The sequence below is a fragment of the Antedon bifida genome, chromosome 5, assembly GCF_963402885.1.
Source record: "Antedon bifida chromosome 5, ecAntBifi1.1, whole genome shotgun sequence".
NCBI lineage: Eukaryota > Metazoa > Echinodermata > Crinoidea > Comatulida > Antedonidae > Antedon > Antedon bifida.
Genome location: NC_136230.1, coordinates 25,928,780 through 25,945,785, shown reverse-complemented (window position 1 = coordinate 25,945,785; position 17,006 = coordinate 25,928,780). Strand labels below are relative to the sequence as shown.

At 33.7% G+C, this 17,006-nt stretch overlaps 2 protein-coding genes across 2 annotated transcripts in view; one reads left to right on the top strand and one right to left on the bottom strand.

Moving 5' to 3' along the window:
* The window catches only part of LOC144842767 (conserved oligomeric Golgi complex subunit 3-like), a 40,219-nt gene extending 28,422 nt beyond the window's left edge, over positions 1 to 11,797 (top strand). The window contains exons 13-23 of the mRNA XM_078699297.1: positions 834 to 994; positions 1,743 to 1,896; positions 2,250 to 2,374; positions 3,143 to 3,232; positions 3,524 to 3,644; positions 4,277 to 4,359; positions 6,948 to 7,082; positions 7,583 to 7,658; positions 8,044 to 8,171; positions 9,761 to 9,859; positions 10,386 to 11,797. Of these exons, the coding sequence (XP_078555423.1) occupies positions 834 to 994; positions 1,743 to 1,896; positions 2,250 to 2,374; positions 3,143 to 3,232; positions 3,524 to 3,644; positions 4,277 to 4,359; positions 6,948 to 7,082; positions 7,583 to 7,658; positions 8,044 to 8,171; positions 9,761 to 9,859; positions 10,386 to 10,415 (1,202 nt within the window). The 3' untranslated portion in view covers positions 10,416 to 11,797. The remainder of the gene's footprint in view (positions 1 to 833; positions 995 to 1,742; positions 1,897 to 2,249; positions 2,375 to 3,142; positions 3,233 to 3,523; positions 3,645 to 4,276; positions 4,360 to 6,947; positions 7,083 to 7,582; positions 7,659 to 8,043; positions 8,172 to 9,760; positions 9,860 to 10,385) is intronic.
* Positions 11,798 to 13,265: 1,468 nt separating this feature from the next.
* Positions 13,266 to 15,699, bottom strand: LOC144842447 (macrophage-expressed gene 1 protein-like). The gene is made up of 2 exons (XM_078698894.1): positions 15,371 to 15,699; positions 13,266 to 15,068 (listed from the first exon to the last, which is right to left on the bottom strand). Exons 1-2 carry the CDS (start codon positions 15,473 to 15,475, stop codon positions 13,266 to 13,268), a joined length of 1,908 nt encoding a protein of 635 aa, XP_078555020.1. The 5' UTR covers positions 15,476 to 15,699.
* Between the last annotated feature and the right edge of the window lie 1,307 nt (positions 15,700 to 17,006).

Below are 17,006 nucleotides of genomic sequence, written 5' to 3'. Positions count from 1 at the left end.
TTGTACATAAATCAAATATTTGTAACAGAAATCAAGACGAAAAAACATGAATTTCCCTTAATATGGTCAAATACAAAATTTGGCAATATTCTGCCATAAAAACCAGGAATACTTTTTTTCAGTAGTTAGGTAGTTAACCTAATGTAATAACATGTCTGGTGACTCCCTAGAAGGTGAAAAAAGATGGTGGATATACGGTGGATAATTTTTGCTTTTACATGAAAATAAAAATCTGAAGTTGAATAAAAATACCAGAAATGTAAAATTCAAGTTATATTACCTATATTTAGTCATCTGATAAAATTTTTTACCACACCGTTTAGTTTTCATAGCTTTTTAAAATGCCGCTCTATTTACAAAATGTGTGTACAAAAGAATAGAGATTTTACTGTGTAATTTGAACTATCCCCCCACTGATAAGAAAGTGCTTTTTTTCAACAAGCTCGTGTAACACAAATAAAATCCCAAAAATTATGAAACATAGGGGAAACTATAGATCGATAATTATTGGAATGTATGATCAATAGAAATTTTTTGCCCGCACCTGGCCTTTAAAATATGGAAATAATACATTAGGTGGTTAAAATCATACCGAAATTACCAACCAACTTTATATACCATAGAGTAAAAATTCTTGAAGTAAGGCATGATTTACCAAGTTTTGCCCTTACCGCTACGTAAATTTATATATAGATTATTAAATCCATTCCTATTATAGCAGCTACATCTTGACTTAGGCAAAAAGATTAATACATTTTAACTGAGATATAAACCATTGATTATTCAGCCACAGAAATCATTGATTCTAAATCAACTTTTAAATTTGTTTACAGCAAACGAGCTCAAGTCTTTTGAAACAATTGCAAGACAGATGTTGGAGGATGTACAAGAACGACTTGTCTTCCGGTCACACATCTACATCCAGTCGGACATTATGAACTACAGTCCTGCTCCGGGTGACTTAGCCTACCCAGAAAAACTAGAGATGATGGAGGTAAAATAGTTACTTTGCCTCAGTTGTTGAAAGTTAAATGGAAGATATATGTCCATGGTAGATATATGACATCATTATGTCTATATATGGGCACATCACATTTTTCGTCACATAAAGTTTGATAGTGTAGACAGAGCATTAGACAAGGCTTTAGATTAAGGCTTGTACAAAGCAGTCCACATGACAAACAAATAGATTCAGGATCTTATTAATATTTAATGCAGTAAATCTATGTAACTCAAATTTCACAAAATAGATTTACCTGTTTTTATTTTCTTTTTTATTGTTTTCTCTTGAGTTTGTTACCAATACAAAAATATTTCTGTATTTCACCATATCGTATATTGTGATATCGTAGTTGTTTTAAAGCAAAACAAACAACGTAGGTGCCCCATATTATGTTGACTGTGTTGCAAGAGATGCCAACCAATTTATTAATGACCTACCAAATTAAAAGATAAACAAAGGATTGTGGCGTGGCATTGTGAACTCCATTTAGAATGCGTCTGCTTGATGATGATGATTTCAATTCAATTCAAAGTGACATTTATTTACTTTTAAAAAAAGACAAAAAATAAATGATAACAGTTGAAGAAGGCATGTTAAAAAAAAGCAGAATGCTTAGTGGTAGACATGCCTATAAACAAAATGATATTTAAACAGACAGATCAGATAAATTCTGGTAAACTGATGATGATGATGATATTACTAATGATGACACCATATTTGCTGAATCTCTTTTTTCCAGAGCATAGCTGAGAGTCTTAAAAAGGATTCTCTGTCACGGCAGAGTTCTGTAGGATCGCTAACCAGTCAAGAGGTGGCTAACATCACTGACACCTCCTCAGCTATTCAAGGCAGTAATGGCGTCAATGGAACAGAGATGAGATCTTCATTCCCAGGTAATAGAATAAAATAAGAAAATCATCACTAGTATCAAAAGAAGAGTGTTGAAAACATAAGTAAAAGTTAAACCCTTCGCAAATCCAGGTATAAAGCCTTGTCTACACTATCAAACTAGTTTGACAAAAAAGTGTGATGTGCCCAAATATGGTAGCCATATGTCCAAATATTGTAGTGATATGTCCAAATATGGTAGTGATATGCCCAAATATGAAATGTTAATACAATTTTTCTTAATCTTGATGATGATGGCAAATAAATGTTGGAATGACCAAACTAACCGAGTGGTCATTATATTCAATTCCCTGTATTAAGTCATTTTACAATTTTATGGTTTTTTTGTTGTTGCTAGTGATTACCAACTCTGCTCCATCACACATCAATTCATCTCTTTCACCTGCTGACCTCCATGGCATGTGGTATCCAACAGTCAGGAGAACGCTTGTCTGTCTATCAAAACTCTACAGATGTATTGACGTAAGTATCTTAATTATGTCTTTTAATAGCCTGTATGTTCATGTTATTAATATTTCCTCTTTATGAACGTGTAATTGACATCTGATTTCTAGCCAAGTTGTCTACTTGTGAGGTCCAATGCCATAGATAGAATTTTGCTGGACAGAGGTGTGAAGGTATACCCACCTTCAAAGTCATCCACACAGACTAAAGCTCTGTCTACACTATCAAACTAGTTTGACAAAAAAGTGTGATTTGCCCAAATATGGTAGTGATATGACATCATGTCCATATATCGGCACATCACATTTTTTGTCACATAAAGTTTGACAGAGCTATAAAGCTCTGTCTACACTATCAAACTAGTTTGACAAAATAAGTGTGATGTGCCCAAATATGGGAATGATATTCCCAAAGATGGTAGTGATATGACGTCATCATGTCCATATATGGGCACATCACATTTTGTTGTCACATAAAATTTGATAGTGTAGATGGAGCTTAAGCTTATTTTAGGGCCTTCCACCTAGCTTTATTTTAACACACACCCCACCCAAGAAACATCAGAGTACTTGAAAGTCTTGACACCCAGTGCACTCCTATAATGAAGCTCTAACTACACTATCAAACTAGTTTGTGATGTGAACAAATATGGAAGTAATATGACATCATCATGTCCATATATAGGCACATCACATTGTTTTTGTCACATATCACAATCTTTGTTGTCGAGAATAATAAATTCCTATTTGATTGTTTGGTTTTTTTTTTTGGTTTTTATTTTTGTAGAAAGCAATATTTCAAGGGTTGTCACAAGAAGGGTTACATGCTTGCATCTTGTCGCTCATTGTTGCTGAGCAAGGAATCAAGAAAAGAAAGGTAATAAAGTGCTTAGTAAAAATATGTTGTATGTATTTGCTTAACACAAGGAATTTTTGGTGGAATTTTCCATTCCATTGACGGCGGTACCTATCATGGAAAAACTAGTTGTGGCTTTCCTTTTAAATAGTGTGTAGTAATGTAGTAGTTTGGTATTAATTATATTATTTTAGTATAAACTATAAGTAACCCTACAGTATTGTATTTTAAATAGTTTGATTTTGGTGGTAATAAAGAGTGAACTTATATTATTATAATATTAATTTATTTTCTTTTTCTTTTTTTTTTTAGTCTGAGCTTGATGGGCAGTTATTTTTAGTGAAACACTTGCTAATACTTAGAGAACAGATCGCGCCATTTCATGTTGACTTCTCAATTAAGGAGACTGCTCTAGATTTCAGTAAAATGAGAGGTAGGTTTATCTGAATAGTTGCACTGTCGAATGGTGGTTAACATACTTGCCTTCCAATCCCATGATACTAGGTTCAAATCATGGTTTTGTCACAATAGCATATTTTGTAATGGAAAGCAGTCCCACTACTGGTTATAATTAGTGGGGTAGTTGTCCTTTGAGGTAGTTGTTCTATGGTGTAGTTGTCATATGGGATAGTTGTCCTACGGCATAGTTTTCCTGCGGCGTAGTTGTCCCGTGGCGTAGTTGTCTTACAGCGTAGTTGTTTTACGGCGTAGTTGTCCCATGGCGTAGTTGTCCCATGGCGTAGTTGTCCCACGGCGTAGTTGTCCCATGCCGTAGTTGTCCCATGCCGTAGTTGTCCTGTGGTGTAATTGTACAATGTCATACGAGGTAGTTGCCCTAGGTGTAGTTCTTCTAGGGTGTGTTGGTTTAATTTTCCTTCCTAATAGTCCTGGTAGTTTTACCAGGGGTAACTTTCCATTAATGTTCCTAGAATCCTTACTGATATATCTAAATAGCTGACCGACAAAATCACTAAGTATGAAAACAAATTCCATAACTGTACATTTTTGACAACCTGCTTGAAACCTCTTTTTTTATATAATTTATTTTTTCTATTGTGTTTGCAGGTGCTGCCTATAGTTTGTTTAGTCAAAGATCTAGATTGTTTTCTGTGAACAGCAACAATGCTTTTCTTGAATTTCTGTTTGAGGTAAGTTTCATTTTTACTTTTAGGTTTTTTTTTTAATGTAATGTTTTTTATTGTAGGAAATTTACACTAAGATTAAGAACAAAAAAAGTGTATTGAAATTTTGAGTATGCTTACATGAAATATGAAATAACTGTCTGAGGTTAAAAAACCAATACAGTACATTCATTTTTGTGGTTCAGTATTTCATTTTTCAAAAAAGAAAAATGAAAAAAATTGTTAGGTGACATACAGTATGTAGAAAAACGACAACAAATTCGACAATTTTTTTGTAACAACAATTTTACATTTATATTACTTAAATTTTAATTTGTATTATTTTATTTTTGTTTTACACATTCTTCATCAACACCTCCTTTGGACCCTTCCTTCCTGTTGTCTTCAACAATCTCATTTTAATTCCATGCAATTTAAAGTCGGTAAGAGTCGCACGCATATTTACCGTATATGCATGATGACAAAACAATAAAAACTAAATTCTATGTGTATTTACTAATATAAAACTGTACCTTGTGTTCAAGAATTATATGACATTTATACATAACATGTTGTGCTTTCTTTTTATTTTATTTTATTTCTTAATTACAACTTATTAATTCCTGTACAAAAACCACAAATCTGTTTATGCATGTATAGTTTGTTTATAATTGAATAGTTTGTTGATAGTGTAAGTTAATAATTGAAAGACAGGTTTGAATTAGTTACTTGAATGCTTATTATTTTTGAATAATCTGATATCATTATCTACAGTAGGTTGTTAAATGCATGTTGGTTCTGTTTTCTTTTTTTGAATTATTATTTATTAAATTGGAAAAGATTATATATTAGTAATGAAGGGATGTGTTTATTTAGCTACTAAATACTGTAGACTAAAGTACTGTAATGGTCAGATGTTATGCTCTCATCTGACGTAAATTGTACTTTCTACTAATTACATTAGAGAAAACTTATGATTCTTAGGATGGGGGTCGGGGAGAGTTAGGGGTTGCGGAGGTAACTCAAACTAAAAATCTCCAGACCACTAGCATGGAATTGATGGCTAGAGTTAGATTCAAGCCCAAAGTAGCAGTGAGTACTGCATCAAAAACACTATAATACCGATATATCCTAGTGGCCTAGCCCCCTTAAGCTGTCTTTTGACAAAGTAACATAGCAATCAATCATAAAAAGATTCAAGCCCAGTCTTTTGATAAAGGAACATAGCAATCAATCACTAGATTTGAACTCGTCACTACGGACGAGTTAGGTTATCCGCAGCGCAAAAGCCACGTGCACGTCATACGTTAGAATATTGCGCGCAGAAAAACGATTATGCCATTGAAAAAATGTTAGTGCGCCCTCTATTTTGCGTCACGTCTGAGTATATACGGTATACACTATATACTGTATACGTACTACATACAGTGCAGAATAGGTGAAAAGAAGTGACCAAAGTTATTGACGCTTTTGAACATGATGACGTCATAACAATTTTAAAAATTGTAAATCATGCGAAAGATAATTGATTGACCTAGACAAAATAAAAAAATTGAGGGAAATGGAATATGGATAAGTAGAGATGCGCTCTATTAAATTTGAAGAGCTCTGACGAAAGAGAAAAAAATCCTATATTTTATATTCGGGTGGCCATACGATGACGTCACAATGTCCGGTTAGCCATATCAATGCATGATTCGAGAAATACAACTCATCTACTTCCAGAATATGTAATTTAAAAAAAGTTCACCACGTAGTTTAGAATTTATGACAGTTTAAAAAAAGGTCTAATTTTGACGAATTTTTGAAGTTTTTCATCAAAAACGCGCGCAAATTGTTCAGTTCTACGTGCTCGTATGACGTGATTTTAAGTCGAAATTGATTGAAAATTGGTAAATTTACTAGAAAAGGCTGAAAAAACAAAAATCAAGCCAAAAAAACATGTTTTTGCGCTACGTGCGCACGCGCGCGTAAAAATATTGCGCACGCGTGGGAATTTTTGAAATGCTCAAAATGACATGAAACGCGTAGAAAGTTGATTAGAAATGAATTTTGCGCATTTTGAAATTTTGAACGTGCGTGCGCGCGTAACTTTATGTAAAAAATGCCATTTTTAATCCATAGAAAGTTTGCGCATGATATAACTTAAATTTTCACCAAGTTTCAATACAAAATGACTTTTGGTTTTCAATCTATGATCAATCATTGAAATTCATAAAATCGCGCGTAACTTACGCTGCGCGACTCGCAATTCATAAAAAAAAGTTTCTTGCACATCTACAGCTACAGGGCAATCTTATGACAAAGTTATAGAATCTTATGTTGGCTAGAATTAGAGATACGCTGCGAACAAAAATCGTGGAAAGAAAGAAGAAAATAGAAAAAAAAAGAGAAAAATAAAAAAAAAAAAAAGATCCTGACAATAACAAGGGGTTATCCGCCAAGTGCGGATAACCAATAAAAAGATTAGCAGTGGGTACTGCGTCAACAGCACTGTACAAATCGATATAATCCTAGTGGCCTAGCCCCCTACGGAACATATTGATCTATCATGAAAACAAGTTTGAACATATAGGATATTTTAATCTTACACGCACATTTTAATTTTGTAATAGGGAACACCTCAAGTATTAGAGCACTACATCGACTCCAAGAAAGATGTTGACAACCAACTGAGGAAAACCTGTGAAAATTTGATCAAGAACGTCACCAATACCTTTATATCAGATCTCAACTCCTTTCTAACAAAGGTATGTAATGTTACATTTCTGGTTTGAAATCCATGTGACATCCATGTCTAAAGCTCTGTCTACACTATCAAACTAGTTTGACAAAAAAAGTATGATGTGCCCAAATATGGTAGTGATATTCTCAAATATGGAACTATGGGCATTACATAAATTTTGAAAAAAGTCCCATGTATACATATAGGAAAATTAGCACCCTCAATGGTTTATTATGAAGTTATACCCAACTCAATTGTAGATATCTGTTCCCATTTTCTCTTTATGTAAATGTTTTTTATATATTTACAAATGACAATAAATTCACTTACTTACCTCCTTATTCAGTTATGGATGCCCACTATTTATTGAACATTTAAACAAAATAGAAACATATTCCTTTAGTTATTGCTAATCTTACTTCCAATTAAAACATTTAATAGCTATAAATAATATCATTTGTTTTAGCTTTGACAAATTTTCTAATGTATTTTCAGTTCGCTCATATTTTTAATTTTGTTTTACAGGCAAATGTTGTTTTAAACTTAAATAAAGAAGAAGGAACAAGAATAAGTTTAAAACAACAACCTTTTGCAAATCCAGGTATAACATTCTTTCCATATATAAAGTTTCATAATTTGAGGCAATATAGTAGAAATGAATGAGTCAGTAATAATAGTTGGTCATTTTGTTGGGTCATGTAGGTGACGTAATAGGCATTCTACTGTATACGATTTTATACGATGGTATTCAACATAATCAAATTACACACTTTTTTTAAGTTTGGCATTATTTATTGAATATTGTCCATCCTTTAATTATTCATTTGTTAATTCATTTATAGTCTTTCATTCTTTCATATTTTTTTTTGCCTATTACCGTTTTTTTAATGCAATAAAAAATTTTTCATATTTCTTTGTTAACTTTTCATATTTTCATTCATTGTATTGTAGCCATTATTTAAAACATGTTATGCATTCAATTTCAGAAAAAGTTCATGAAATAGTGAATGTTACTTACAAACAAATCAAGTCCAAGTTACCTGCTGTTTTACGTGCCATGTCTCTCTACCTATCCAATAAGGACACCGAGTATATTCTATTCAGACCAATAAAGGTAGGTTCACATTACCAATAATTAACTATACTTAAAGCTAAATGTAGGTAGTCCTCAAGTTTTAATGGAAACTGAGGAAATTTGGATTAGGCCCTCCACAGACTCACGACAGTCAACAGTGAGTGCAGTGCCTGGTGTCTCTTTAATAGATGTGTTCCCTGAATAAAGTGTCCCTTTAATAGATGTGTCCCCTGAATATGTGTCACTTTCATGGACGTGTCCCCTGAATAAAATGTCCCTTTAATAGATGTGTCCCCTGAATAAGGTGTCCCTTTAATAGATGTGTCCGCTGAATAAGGTGTCCCTTTAATAGATGTGTCCCCTGAATAAGGTGTCCCTTTAATAGAAGTGTTCCCTGAATAAAGTGTCCCTTTAATAGATGTGTCCCCTGAATAAGGTGTCCCTTAATAGATGTGTCCCCTGAATAAGGTGTCTCTTTAATAGAAGTGTTCCCTGAATAGAATGTCCCTTTAATAGATGTGTCCGCTGAATAAGGTGTCCCTTTAATAGATGTGTCCCCTGAATAAGGTGTCCCTTAATAGATGTGTCCCCTGAATAAGGTGTTCCTTTAATAGATGTGTCCCCTGAATAAGGTGTTCCTTTAATAGATGTGTCCCCTGAATAAGGTGTTCCTTTAATAGATGTGTCCCCTGAATAAGGTGCCCCTTTAATAGGTGTGTCCTGAATAAGGTGTTCCTTTAATAGATGTGTCCCCTGAATATGTGTCACTTTCATGGACGTGTCCCCTGAATAAGGTGTCCCTTAATAGATGTGTCCCCTGAATAAGGTGTTCCTTTAATAGATGTGTCCCCTGAATAAGGTGTTCCTTTATTAGATGTGTCCCCTGAATAAGGTGTTCCTTTAATAGATGTGTCCCCTGAATAAGGTGTCCCTTTAATAGATGTGTCCCCTGAATAAGGTGTCCCTTTAATTGAAGTGTCCCCTGAATAAGGTGTCCCTTTAATAGATGTGTCCCCTGAATAGGTGTCCCATTCATGGACGTGTCCCTTGAATAAGGTGTCCCTTAATAGATGTGTCCCCTGAATAAGGTGTCCCTTTAATAGATGTGTCCGCTGAATAAGGTGTCTCTCTAATAGATGTGTCCCCTGAATAAGGTGTCCCTTTAATAGATGTGTCCCCTGAATAAGGTGTCCCTTTAATAGATGTGTCCCCTGAATAAGGTGTCCCTTTCATGGACATCTCCCCTGAATAGGGTGTCTCTCTAATAGATGTGTCCCCTGAATACATTTATATATATATATTTTTTAGATTCAATTTTAATGATTGTTCAACTTGATGCCTCGCAGTTTTAAAATTTTTATATCTTTGTTTTTTTTTGGTTTACTTATATGTTCAAGTGCAGTATATGGAGAGCCATCTCGATAGTGCTTTGCACTCATGGCAATCCTCAGGGTGCTGCACCGCTGTCTTGTTGTTATGTATTTTTGTGCCTGAAAATTGAATAAAATAAAAAATAAAATAAGAATAGGTGTGCCTCAAATGAAGAGTTCTACTGTATAACCCAAAAGAGGAAAATTACTGTAACAAAATAAAAAATTAAATAATGGTATTTTGATTTTTTTTTTTAGGGGAATGTTCAGTTAGCATTTCAGCAGTTGGAGGCAATTACAAAGGAACAATATACAGAAGAGGAACAACAGATAGTAGCTTGTCCATCAGTTGAACAGGTCAGTCAATTTAAACATTAGTGACCAAATAGGTTGGGAAAAATTGGGGGAGCCAAACATAGGTTGCTCTACTATTCTATGGCGTGTAGATATCTGTAACACTATCAGTTTTAACACTGATTTTGCTTGTTTGAGAGTACCATTTACTACCTCAGTTTCAAACAGACATTTTCTATCTCCAGTATGTGTGACTTAAAGGTTACATTTTTGCCCCTGTACGTTTGTGGGTTCGTTAGGTTGTTTGTGAACAGCCTAGAGACCACAGTTTTTGTCATCCTAAGAAGGACTGGAACCTGACATTCAACCGTTGGGAGCCAAATGCATACACATTATGCCACACTCTTATTCATTAGTTTGTAGTGCAAATAAGCCTCACTACATATAGTACAAGGTCTAGGACACAAAAATAAAATTAGGAAGAAGGAATACTATACTGTAGGCAAAGGTGTATACCCCCGTAGTGCCCTCTAGTTATTTATATTTCAATATAAGTTTTTTAAATAATTTTCTTCCATTCTTTGTTTAGGTTAACCTACTCTTAAGTGCAACAAGTTAAAGTGAACGAGATGGACAGAGAGGTCACAAGTAGGTCACACGTTTATTTTCAATGAAGATTCACTACTAACTATTTGCACTTCATCGAATTGTTCACTGTGACATCACAATATCACATGATCATCTGATGTTACACAAGATCAACATTTACTCTGAAGTTTTCTGTTTATTTTTCTGATATACAGGACTCCTATTAAGGGGACACCTTTGGGACAAAACAATAGCCTGAATGTCCTTGAATAGGGGTTGCCCGTTTTATAAGTGTCCTCTTAATAGGGATGTCCCTTGAATAGGGGCTGCCTGTTTTATAAGAAAGTGTCCACTTAATAGGGGTGTCCCTTGAATAGGGGCTGTCCGTTTTTATAAGTCAGTTTCCCCTTAATAGGGGTGTCCCTTGAATAGGGGTTGCCTACTTTATAAGTGTCCCCTTAATAGGAGTGTCTCAAAAGAAAGAGTTTTTCTATAGTATTAAATATATCATTTTACATATTTGGACCAACGATTGAATCTCATTCAAATGACTACAAACAAAACCAGAATTCTTTCCTTTAAAATACATCACATTTTCGGTGAGATTAACAATTTAAGTTACATTTTTAACAGTACAATTATGTTAAAATACATATTTAAGATATGAAAATATTTATATAATATTTTTTTTAATGGTATTCTTTTTTTGTTTGTGTACGAGACGATAATAGGGATACTTACAGTAGTAGTATTTTTCATCTAAATTTACTTTAGTATATTTATATTGGTTTATGGTAATAATTTAGGTAATTATTAAACATCTGATTCCAGAGTTCAATGTTGTCACAATATTCATAGGTAATTCCAACATAGTCTTTTCTCATTCTAACATATTAATTGTATTACTTAATGCAAATGAATTAATTTTTATTTTATTCAATCTCAAAAATCACAAAAAATAACCATATTTATGACTCGATAAAGTGTTGCAAAACAAACTACACCAATAATTAATACTCGGAATTATTTTATTTTAATAATACTTAGAATGTAGATATAATTAATTATAATTATGCAGAATTACTGGAGGTCATTTGGTGATGATAGATAATCAATATTTAATGATTACTTTTATCTAATATTTAAGATTTACTATATACTTTCAATAAAAGTCTAAAATCACTAACTTTTTTTTTTGCACTTATTTTACTTTCACACTTATTTTACTTTTACACAATTTCAAAAACTATTGATGTATATACATACACATTATTCGAATGGTCACTGGTTCAGTTGAGACATCGATATATTTTTCTTAAGCTGCCCATGCCCAGCATTTTTCATTTTTGTTATTGCATTTTGTATTGATATTATGTTGATCGAATAAATAAACGAAACGAATCATGTGGACACATTAAAGACAGAGTGGATACGCACGTAAGCCTATAATTATCTATAAAAACAACATAACAGGCATGCCTTTCTGTGGTAAATAGACGTACAATGTGGGCGGAAATATTAGAATGTAAACAGTACAAAGGTCACACTGAAAATAATTTAGATAAAGCAACGTCCACACTACAAAACAAAAATCCGTACTATACTACAACTGTATTCACATGTACAGAATACAAACACATTTTATGTGAACGCTAACGCGTAATTCCCACTAGAACGACGTATCGACGCAAAGTGTTGTATTGCGTAATCACAAGTGTGAACCGACGACGCAATAGTGCTGCAAACACCGTAGGTTTGATTTCACGCAGGCGGAGAAAAACACAATGATTGGAAGGGCATTTTCTTACGTTGCGTAGATTGCGTTACGTTGCGTAGATTACGTTGCGTAGATTACGTTGCGTCGCTAATGAGAACCAAGCTTTATATCTATTTTATGCTTGCACGCCACCACTAACAACGTGTTCGTAAACAAATGTACTACAGCAATTGATTATGAATGGACACCACGGGCCCGAATACAAATATATACAGTACCTAGTGTTTTATTTAGAATGAAAATTAAAATAAGTGACTAGTCAAAGGTAAATAAAAAGTAAATAAAATTATGGTAACTCATTTAGTATCTTATTAATATCAGTTTCCTTAATTCTATATTGATCTATTGTTACAGTAGGCCTATTTACTTTTCAAAACACAGAAAGATAGAGAAACCTACCAGCTAATCCTCGCAACGTGTGGTAATGGTTAACCTGAGTAAATCTCTCTACACTATCAAACTAGTTTGACAAAAAAGTGTGATGTGCCCAAATATGATGGTGATATGCCCAAATATATATATATCATGTCCATATATTTTTGTTGTCACATAAAGTTTGATAGTGTAGACAGAGCTTAAAGTATACAAAGCAAATGCCGAGTTGTGGCATTAGATTTATATCAACGATGACAAGTAATGTCGGTGGACTCTATTTGTGTTTTTGTTTATGGAAACAAATTTATAAAAAACCTTTCTAAAACCGTTTGACGTCATCGTAACACATGCGCAATCGTAATCATTTTTCGTCAAGTAAATTCGCAGAGGACGTAGAAAATAATAGGGCAAACTGAAAAAATCATTCATCCACCATCGAAACACCATGTTAAAAGACAATAGCAATTCGGATAAACAAAACAAATTGAAAAGGTTGCATGTATTGCCTAATACATTTGACAACAGTTTGAATTGATTTATACATCATTATTAAGACTACTTAAGTAAACCAAGGGAAGGGTAAGAGTAACTAAAAAAGAAAACTAATAAAAGGTTGTTAATATTGTACACTATATCATCAACTTTCAAGTTGTATTGAATCTCATACAGTTTAACTCATAGTTGTTAAAACTTCCAGTCGATTCTTAGAATATTCACATGACGTGCGATTCAGTATTCAAACGTATTTATTCTTTGATAATTAAATGCATTCATTTTGGTAAGAATTTTAGAAGCTACTAGAATTGCGATCACAACAAACCCTATTACTCCTATTGTAACCCCAAATACCATAGACATTTTGATGTTTCTACCTTTTGTGTCTTTAGTTGTTTGAGCTTTGTCTGTAGGAGACACGCTTGTTAATCTCCATTTTAAGCTCGTTATATTTTTCACCCAGACCTTTGAATGTGTTCCAACTATGTACCTAGGCTCGGTTGTATTAGGATTACGGGTTGGTTTCGGATTGTATGGAGGACGAATTATTTTTGGAAGACCGATGCCAGAAAGGGCAGTTGCCTTGATACAGAAGTCAATACGACAATCATTATCAATGGCAGCAAGGTGTTGACTGTAACCAGAAGGACACTTCTGAGGCCAGTTTGCTGCAGTATCCTCATTGAGTAACGTAGCTGATACATATGTGAATTGTAAGCTCAATGGATTTCCCGCAGAACAACTGAAAAAGCCGGCAAATGGAACGGAGTACCTGTAGCCTAGGTCGTAGTCATCGTTGACACACACAAAAAGGTCAGAACCCATTCTCAGCGAATAGAATGTGTTTGGACATGCCTGGGTTTCTGTTAATGGATTTGGCATAGTAGATGTATAAACACCGCCGAATAAGTAGCCAGTATCAGCTGGAACGGGTTCAGTAGCGACACACCAGAATGTTTTGTAAACAGCCGTTTTGCATGAGGTGTGACAATGCCAACGGCCAAAGATTTTACATTGTTTATGGCAGTCTCCTTGTTTGTGATATTTTTCACCAGTGTGTAATTGAACCGCTTCGTAACCGCTTTGACAGGTAAAGTCACCTGTCAGAGGGTTCTTTTGTGAAAGACTAGAACAAATATCTCCAGCCTCGGATTCTGGCTTCATCTCACACGTTTGATAGACACCACCAAATGTGTAATTGTTGTAAGCTCCAGCACACTTTCCGTTATCTGTATTGGCCCTGAAATCAAAGTTAGCTGAATCCATATCTATACAGCCCTTGTGAGTGTTGACATCATAGTACCGTTTAATTTCTTCATAGATTAAGTTAGAGACATAAGTGACAGTTGGTTCAGGAATGTCTGGCAACGTGTTTCTCGTAATCATATAGTGTAATGGATCTCCATCTTTGTCAATAGGTACGAGGTTGTTTGGCAGGCTGTTCTGCCATTCTGCTTGTGTTAGCATCTCTGTATAAGGATCACCCCCATGTGTTTCAATTTTCGAATCAGTTCGGTTTGTGCGGTAATATTCATTCATGGTTTGACTAGAAGAGCTTGAGAATTCGCCACCAGCTGAGATTTTCCAAAACCAAAACCTAGCAGCAGCCGTTATACCGTGTTTCTCTGAATCCAAATTATTGACAAAAGTGTTTTTAATGTGATCTAGCTGAAGATACACTCCACCAACATCCACCACTGTCACCACGTGCGTTCCATAGTCCCTTATCAGCTGCTGTGTAAGATATCTTGCCATTCGCGTATCGTTATTCTGGTAGTTTGCGCAGATATCCATAACACGTGACTTGAATGTGGGATGTAAAATCGGATTGTCGGTGCGTGCTTTATACAGATGATGACGTACTTGAACGCGCGTGGTTGAGGATTTATCATGCACTTGCTGGGTCTTTACCAATTCGTTTTCATCAGAAAACCTTCCGCTAATATCACTAAATAGTGACACATGAGCGTTTATGAAGTTACTTGTTGTACTGGTATAATTATACCAATGCTCAAATAATTCAGGAATCTCATCAATCTATAGATAAAACATTGTAATAATTAAATTAATATACATTTGACACCTTCTGTGGATTTTTCTAATACAGTTAGGGGGAAATGGCTGTGGTCATTACGTACATTACAAAGTGAGTTAACAGTTGTCAAAACAATATAGACTATGTGATATTCTTAACCACAAAAACTCCTAGAAAGTAGGAAGACTTTTGTCATTTTTCCCCTGACTGAATAGTAATTACGTTGATATGTTATAATTTAGTCCCCATCACTTTATGGTTACCACAAAAATATAAAGCATAAAGCCTAATAACTTCGACTTACTTGACTATGTTTAATCGGTATAACAGTAACGCCATCTGCGACTATGTATTTCTTGTCGTTTGTCGTCTGGCATTTTGTGTAAGAATTCAAAAGCACCTGACCCATATCTACATTACGTAGGTTATCGAATCCATTACCGGTAACTGAAAATAAAAAATATGAACTTATGTACCTAGGATAGGCAAATGTTATATATATTATTGTTTTTTGCTGTAGATCTAAAAGTTGAGGTGAAAATGATGCATCATGGGAAACGAGATCGATGTTTACGTTGTGTTTAAAATCTGTTATCTGTTATTTATTTTTTGCCTAATTTGAAAAGATAAAGTTTCCACAGTTTTGGTTCATTTTTTAAATGAAATTGTTCGAAATTTATTATTAAAAAGGAAGAAAATAAATGCGCTATACTAGATTATTTCAACCATTTTAAATTATTTTGATTGATTCTATATTTTTCCCCCCTTTTATGAATTCGTTATAAACATCTCTGGACAGTTTAGATTGGCGGAATCAATTTACAATTATTAAAATTAACAATTATCTAAATGCAAGATATTCAAAATATAATTTTGTAGGAATCGCGAATAGCAATGCGGAAGCTGGTTTAAATATATCTGTCGGTATGACTTACCTGGTAGTGTTTTAAGATCAGTCTTACATGAGTTTCCATCAATTTCACCAACTTCAGCACCACTAACTGTAGTCGTCAAATGTACATACAACACAATAAGAACTTTACATACAAACTTAGACTTATCCATTTTATATCAGACGATTTATTAATTTAGTTATATATCAAGGATTACGACTGACGAAATTTGAAGTAGCATATATGCTATATATTGTGTAGATCAATCAATAATGTTGTTGAAATTTCATTTTTTGGAATTTCCACTCTGACACAGAACTACAAATTTAGAACTTCCCTACTGCGTTGCAAATATTTCTACTTTTCTTTCTCTGCGTTTGTTTTTTCTCCATTTGTCTTTCTTGCATAAAGTACCGGTAAAGAGTCAGGGTTAATACACACACGGCCACTTTTTTTTGTTTTAAGACAAATTAAAACAATACATAGATAAAGGTATACCAGATAATATTATTTACGATATTATTCCATCGGTCTTATAGATTATACGGTATAGTTTAAACAAACAATAAACAAGTTGATATCTTATTTTTTCTTTTTCTTTTATTACTTATTTTATTAATAATTATTTATTATTAGTTGATATCTTATTAATAAACACACATTTAACACATAACGGGTTAAATAATCAGTCCGATATATAGGTAAATGCATTAATGCTTTAATTAAACAAACATAATGGTGTTACAATAGTCAAAGGAGATTAACTTTAGTAAATATCAATATCACAAAACAATCACGTACAATGACTCAAACTCGTTTTGTATTCATATCGTCGTCGTTGAAATAGCTTTGCTACATATTTCGTAAATCAATAATGTAAATCTGTTGGCCATGGAATTTACACTCTGACGAAAAACTACCAATTTAGAATTTAGAACAAAAATTCGATTTCTTCGTTTATGTTTTTTCTCTTCACTGTCTGTCTGTCTCTCCCCTCCTTCATTTTTCTTCTTGACCTATTTTGCATTTATTTTGTCATTCAAATCG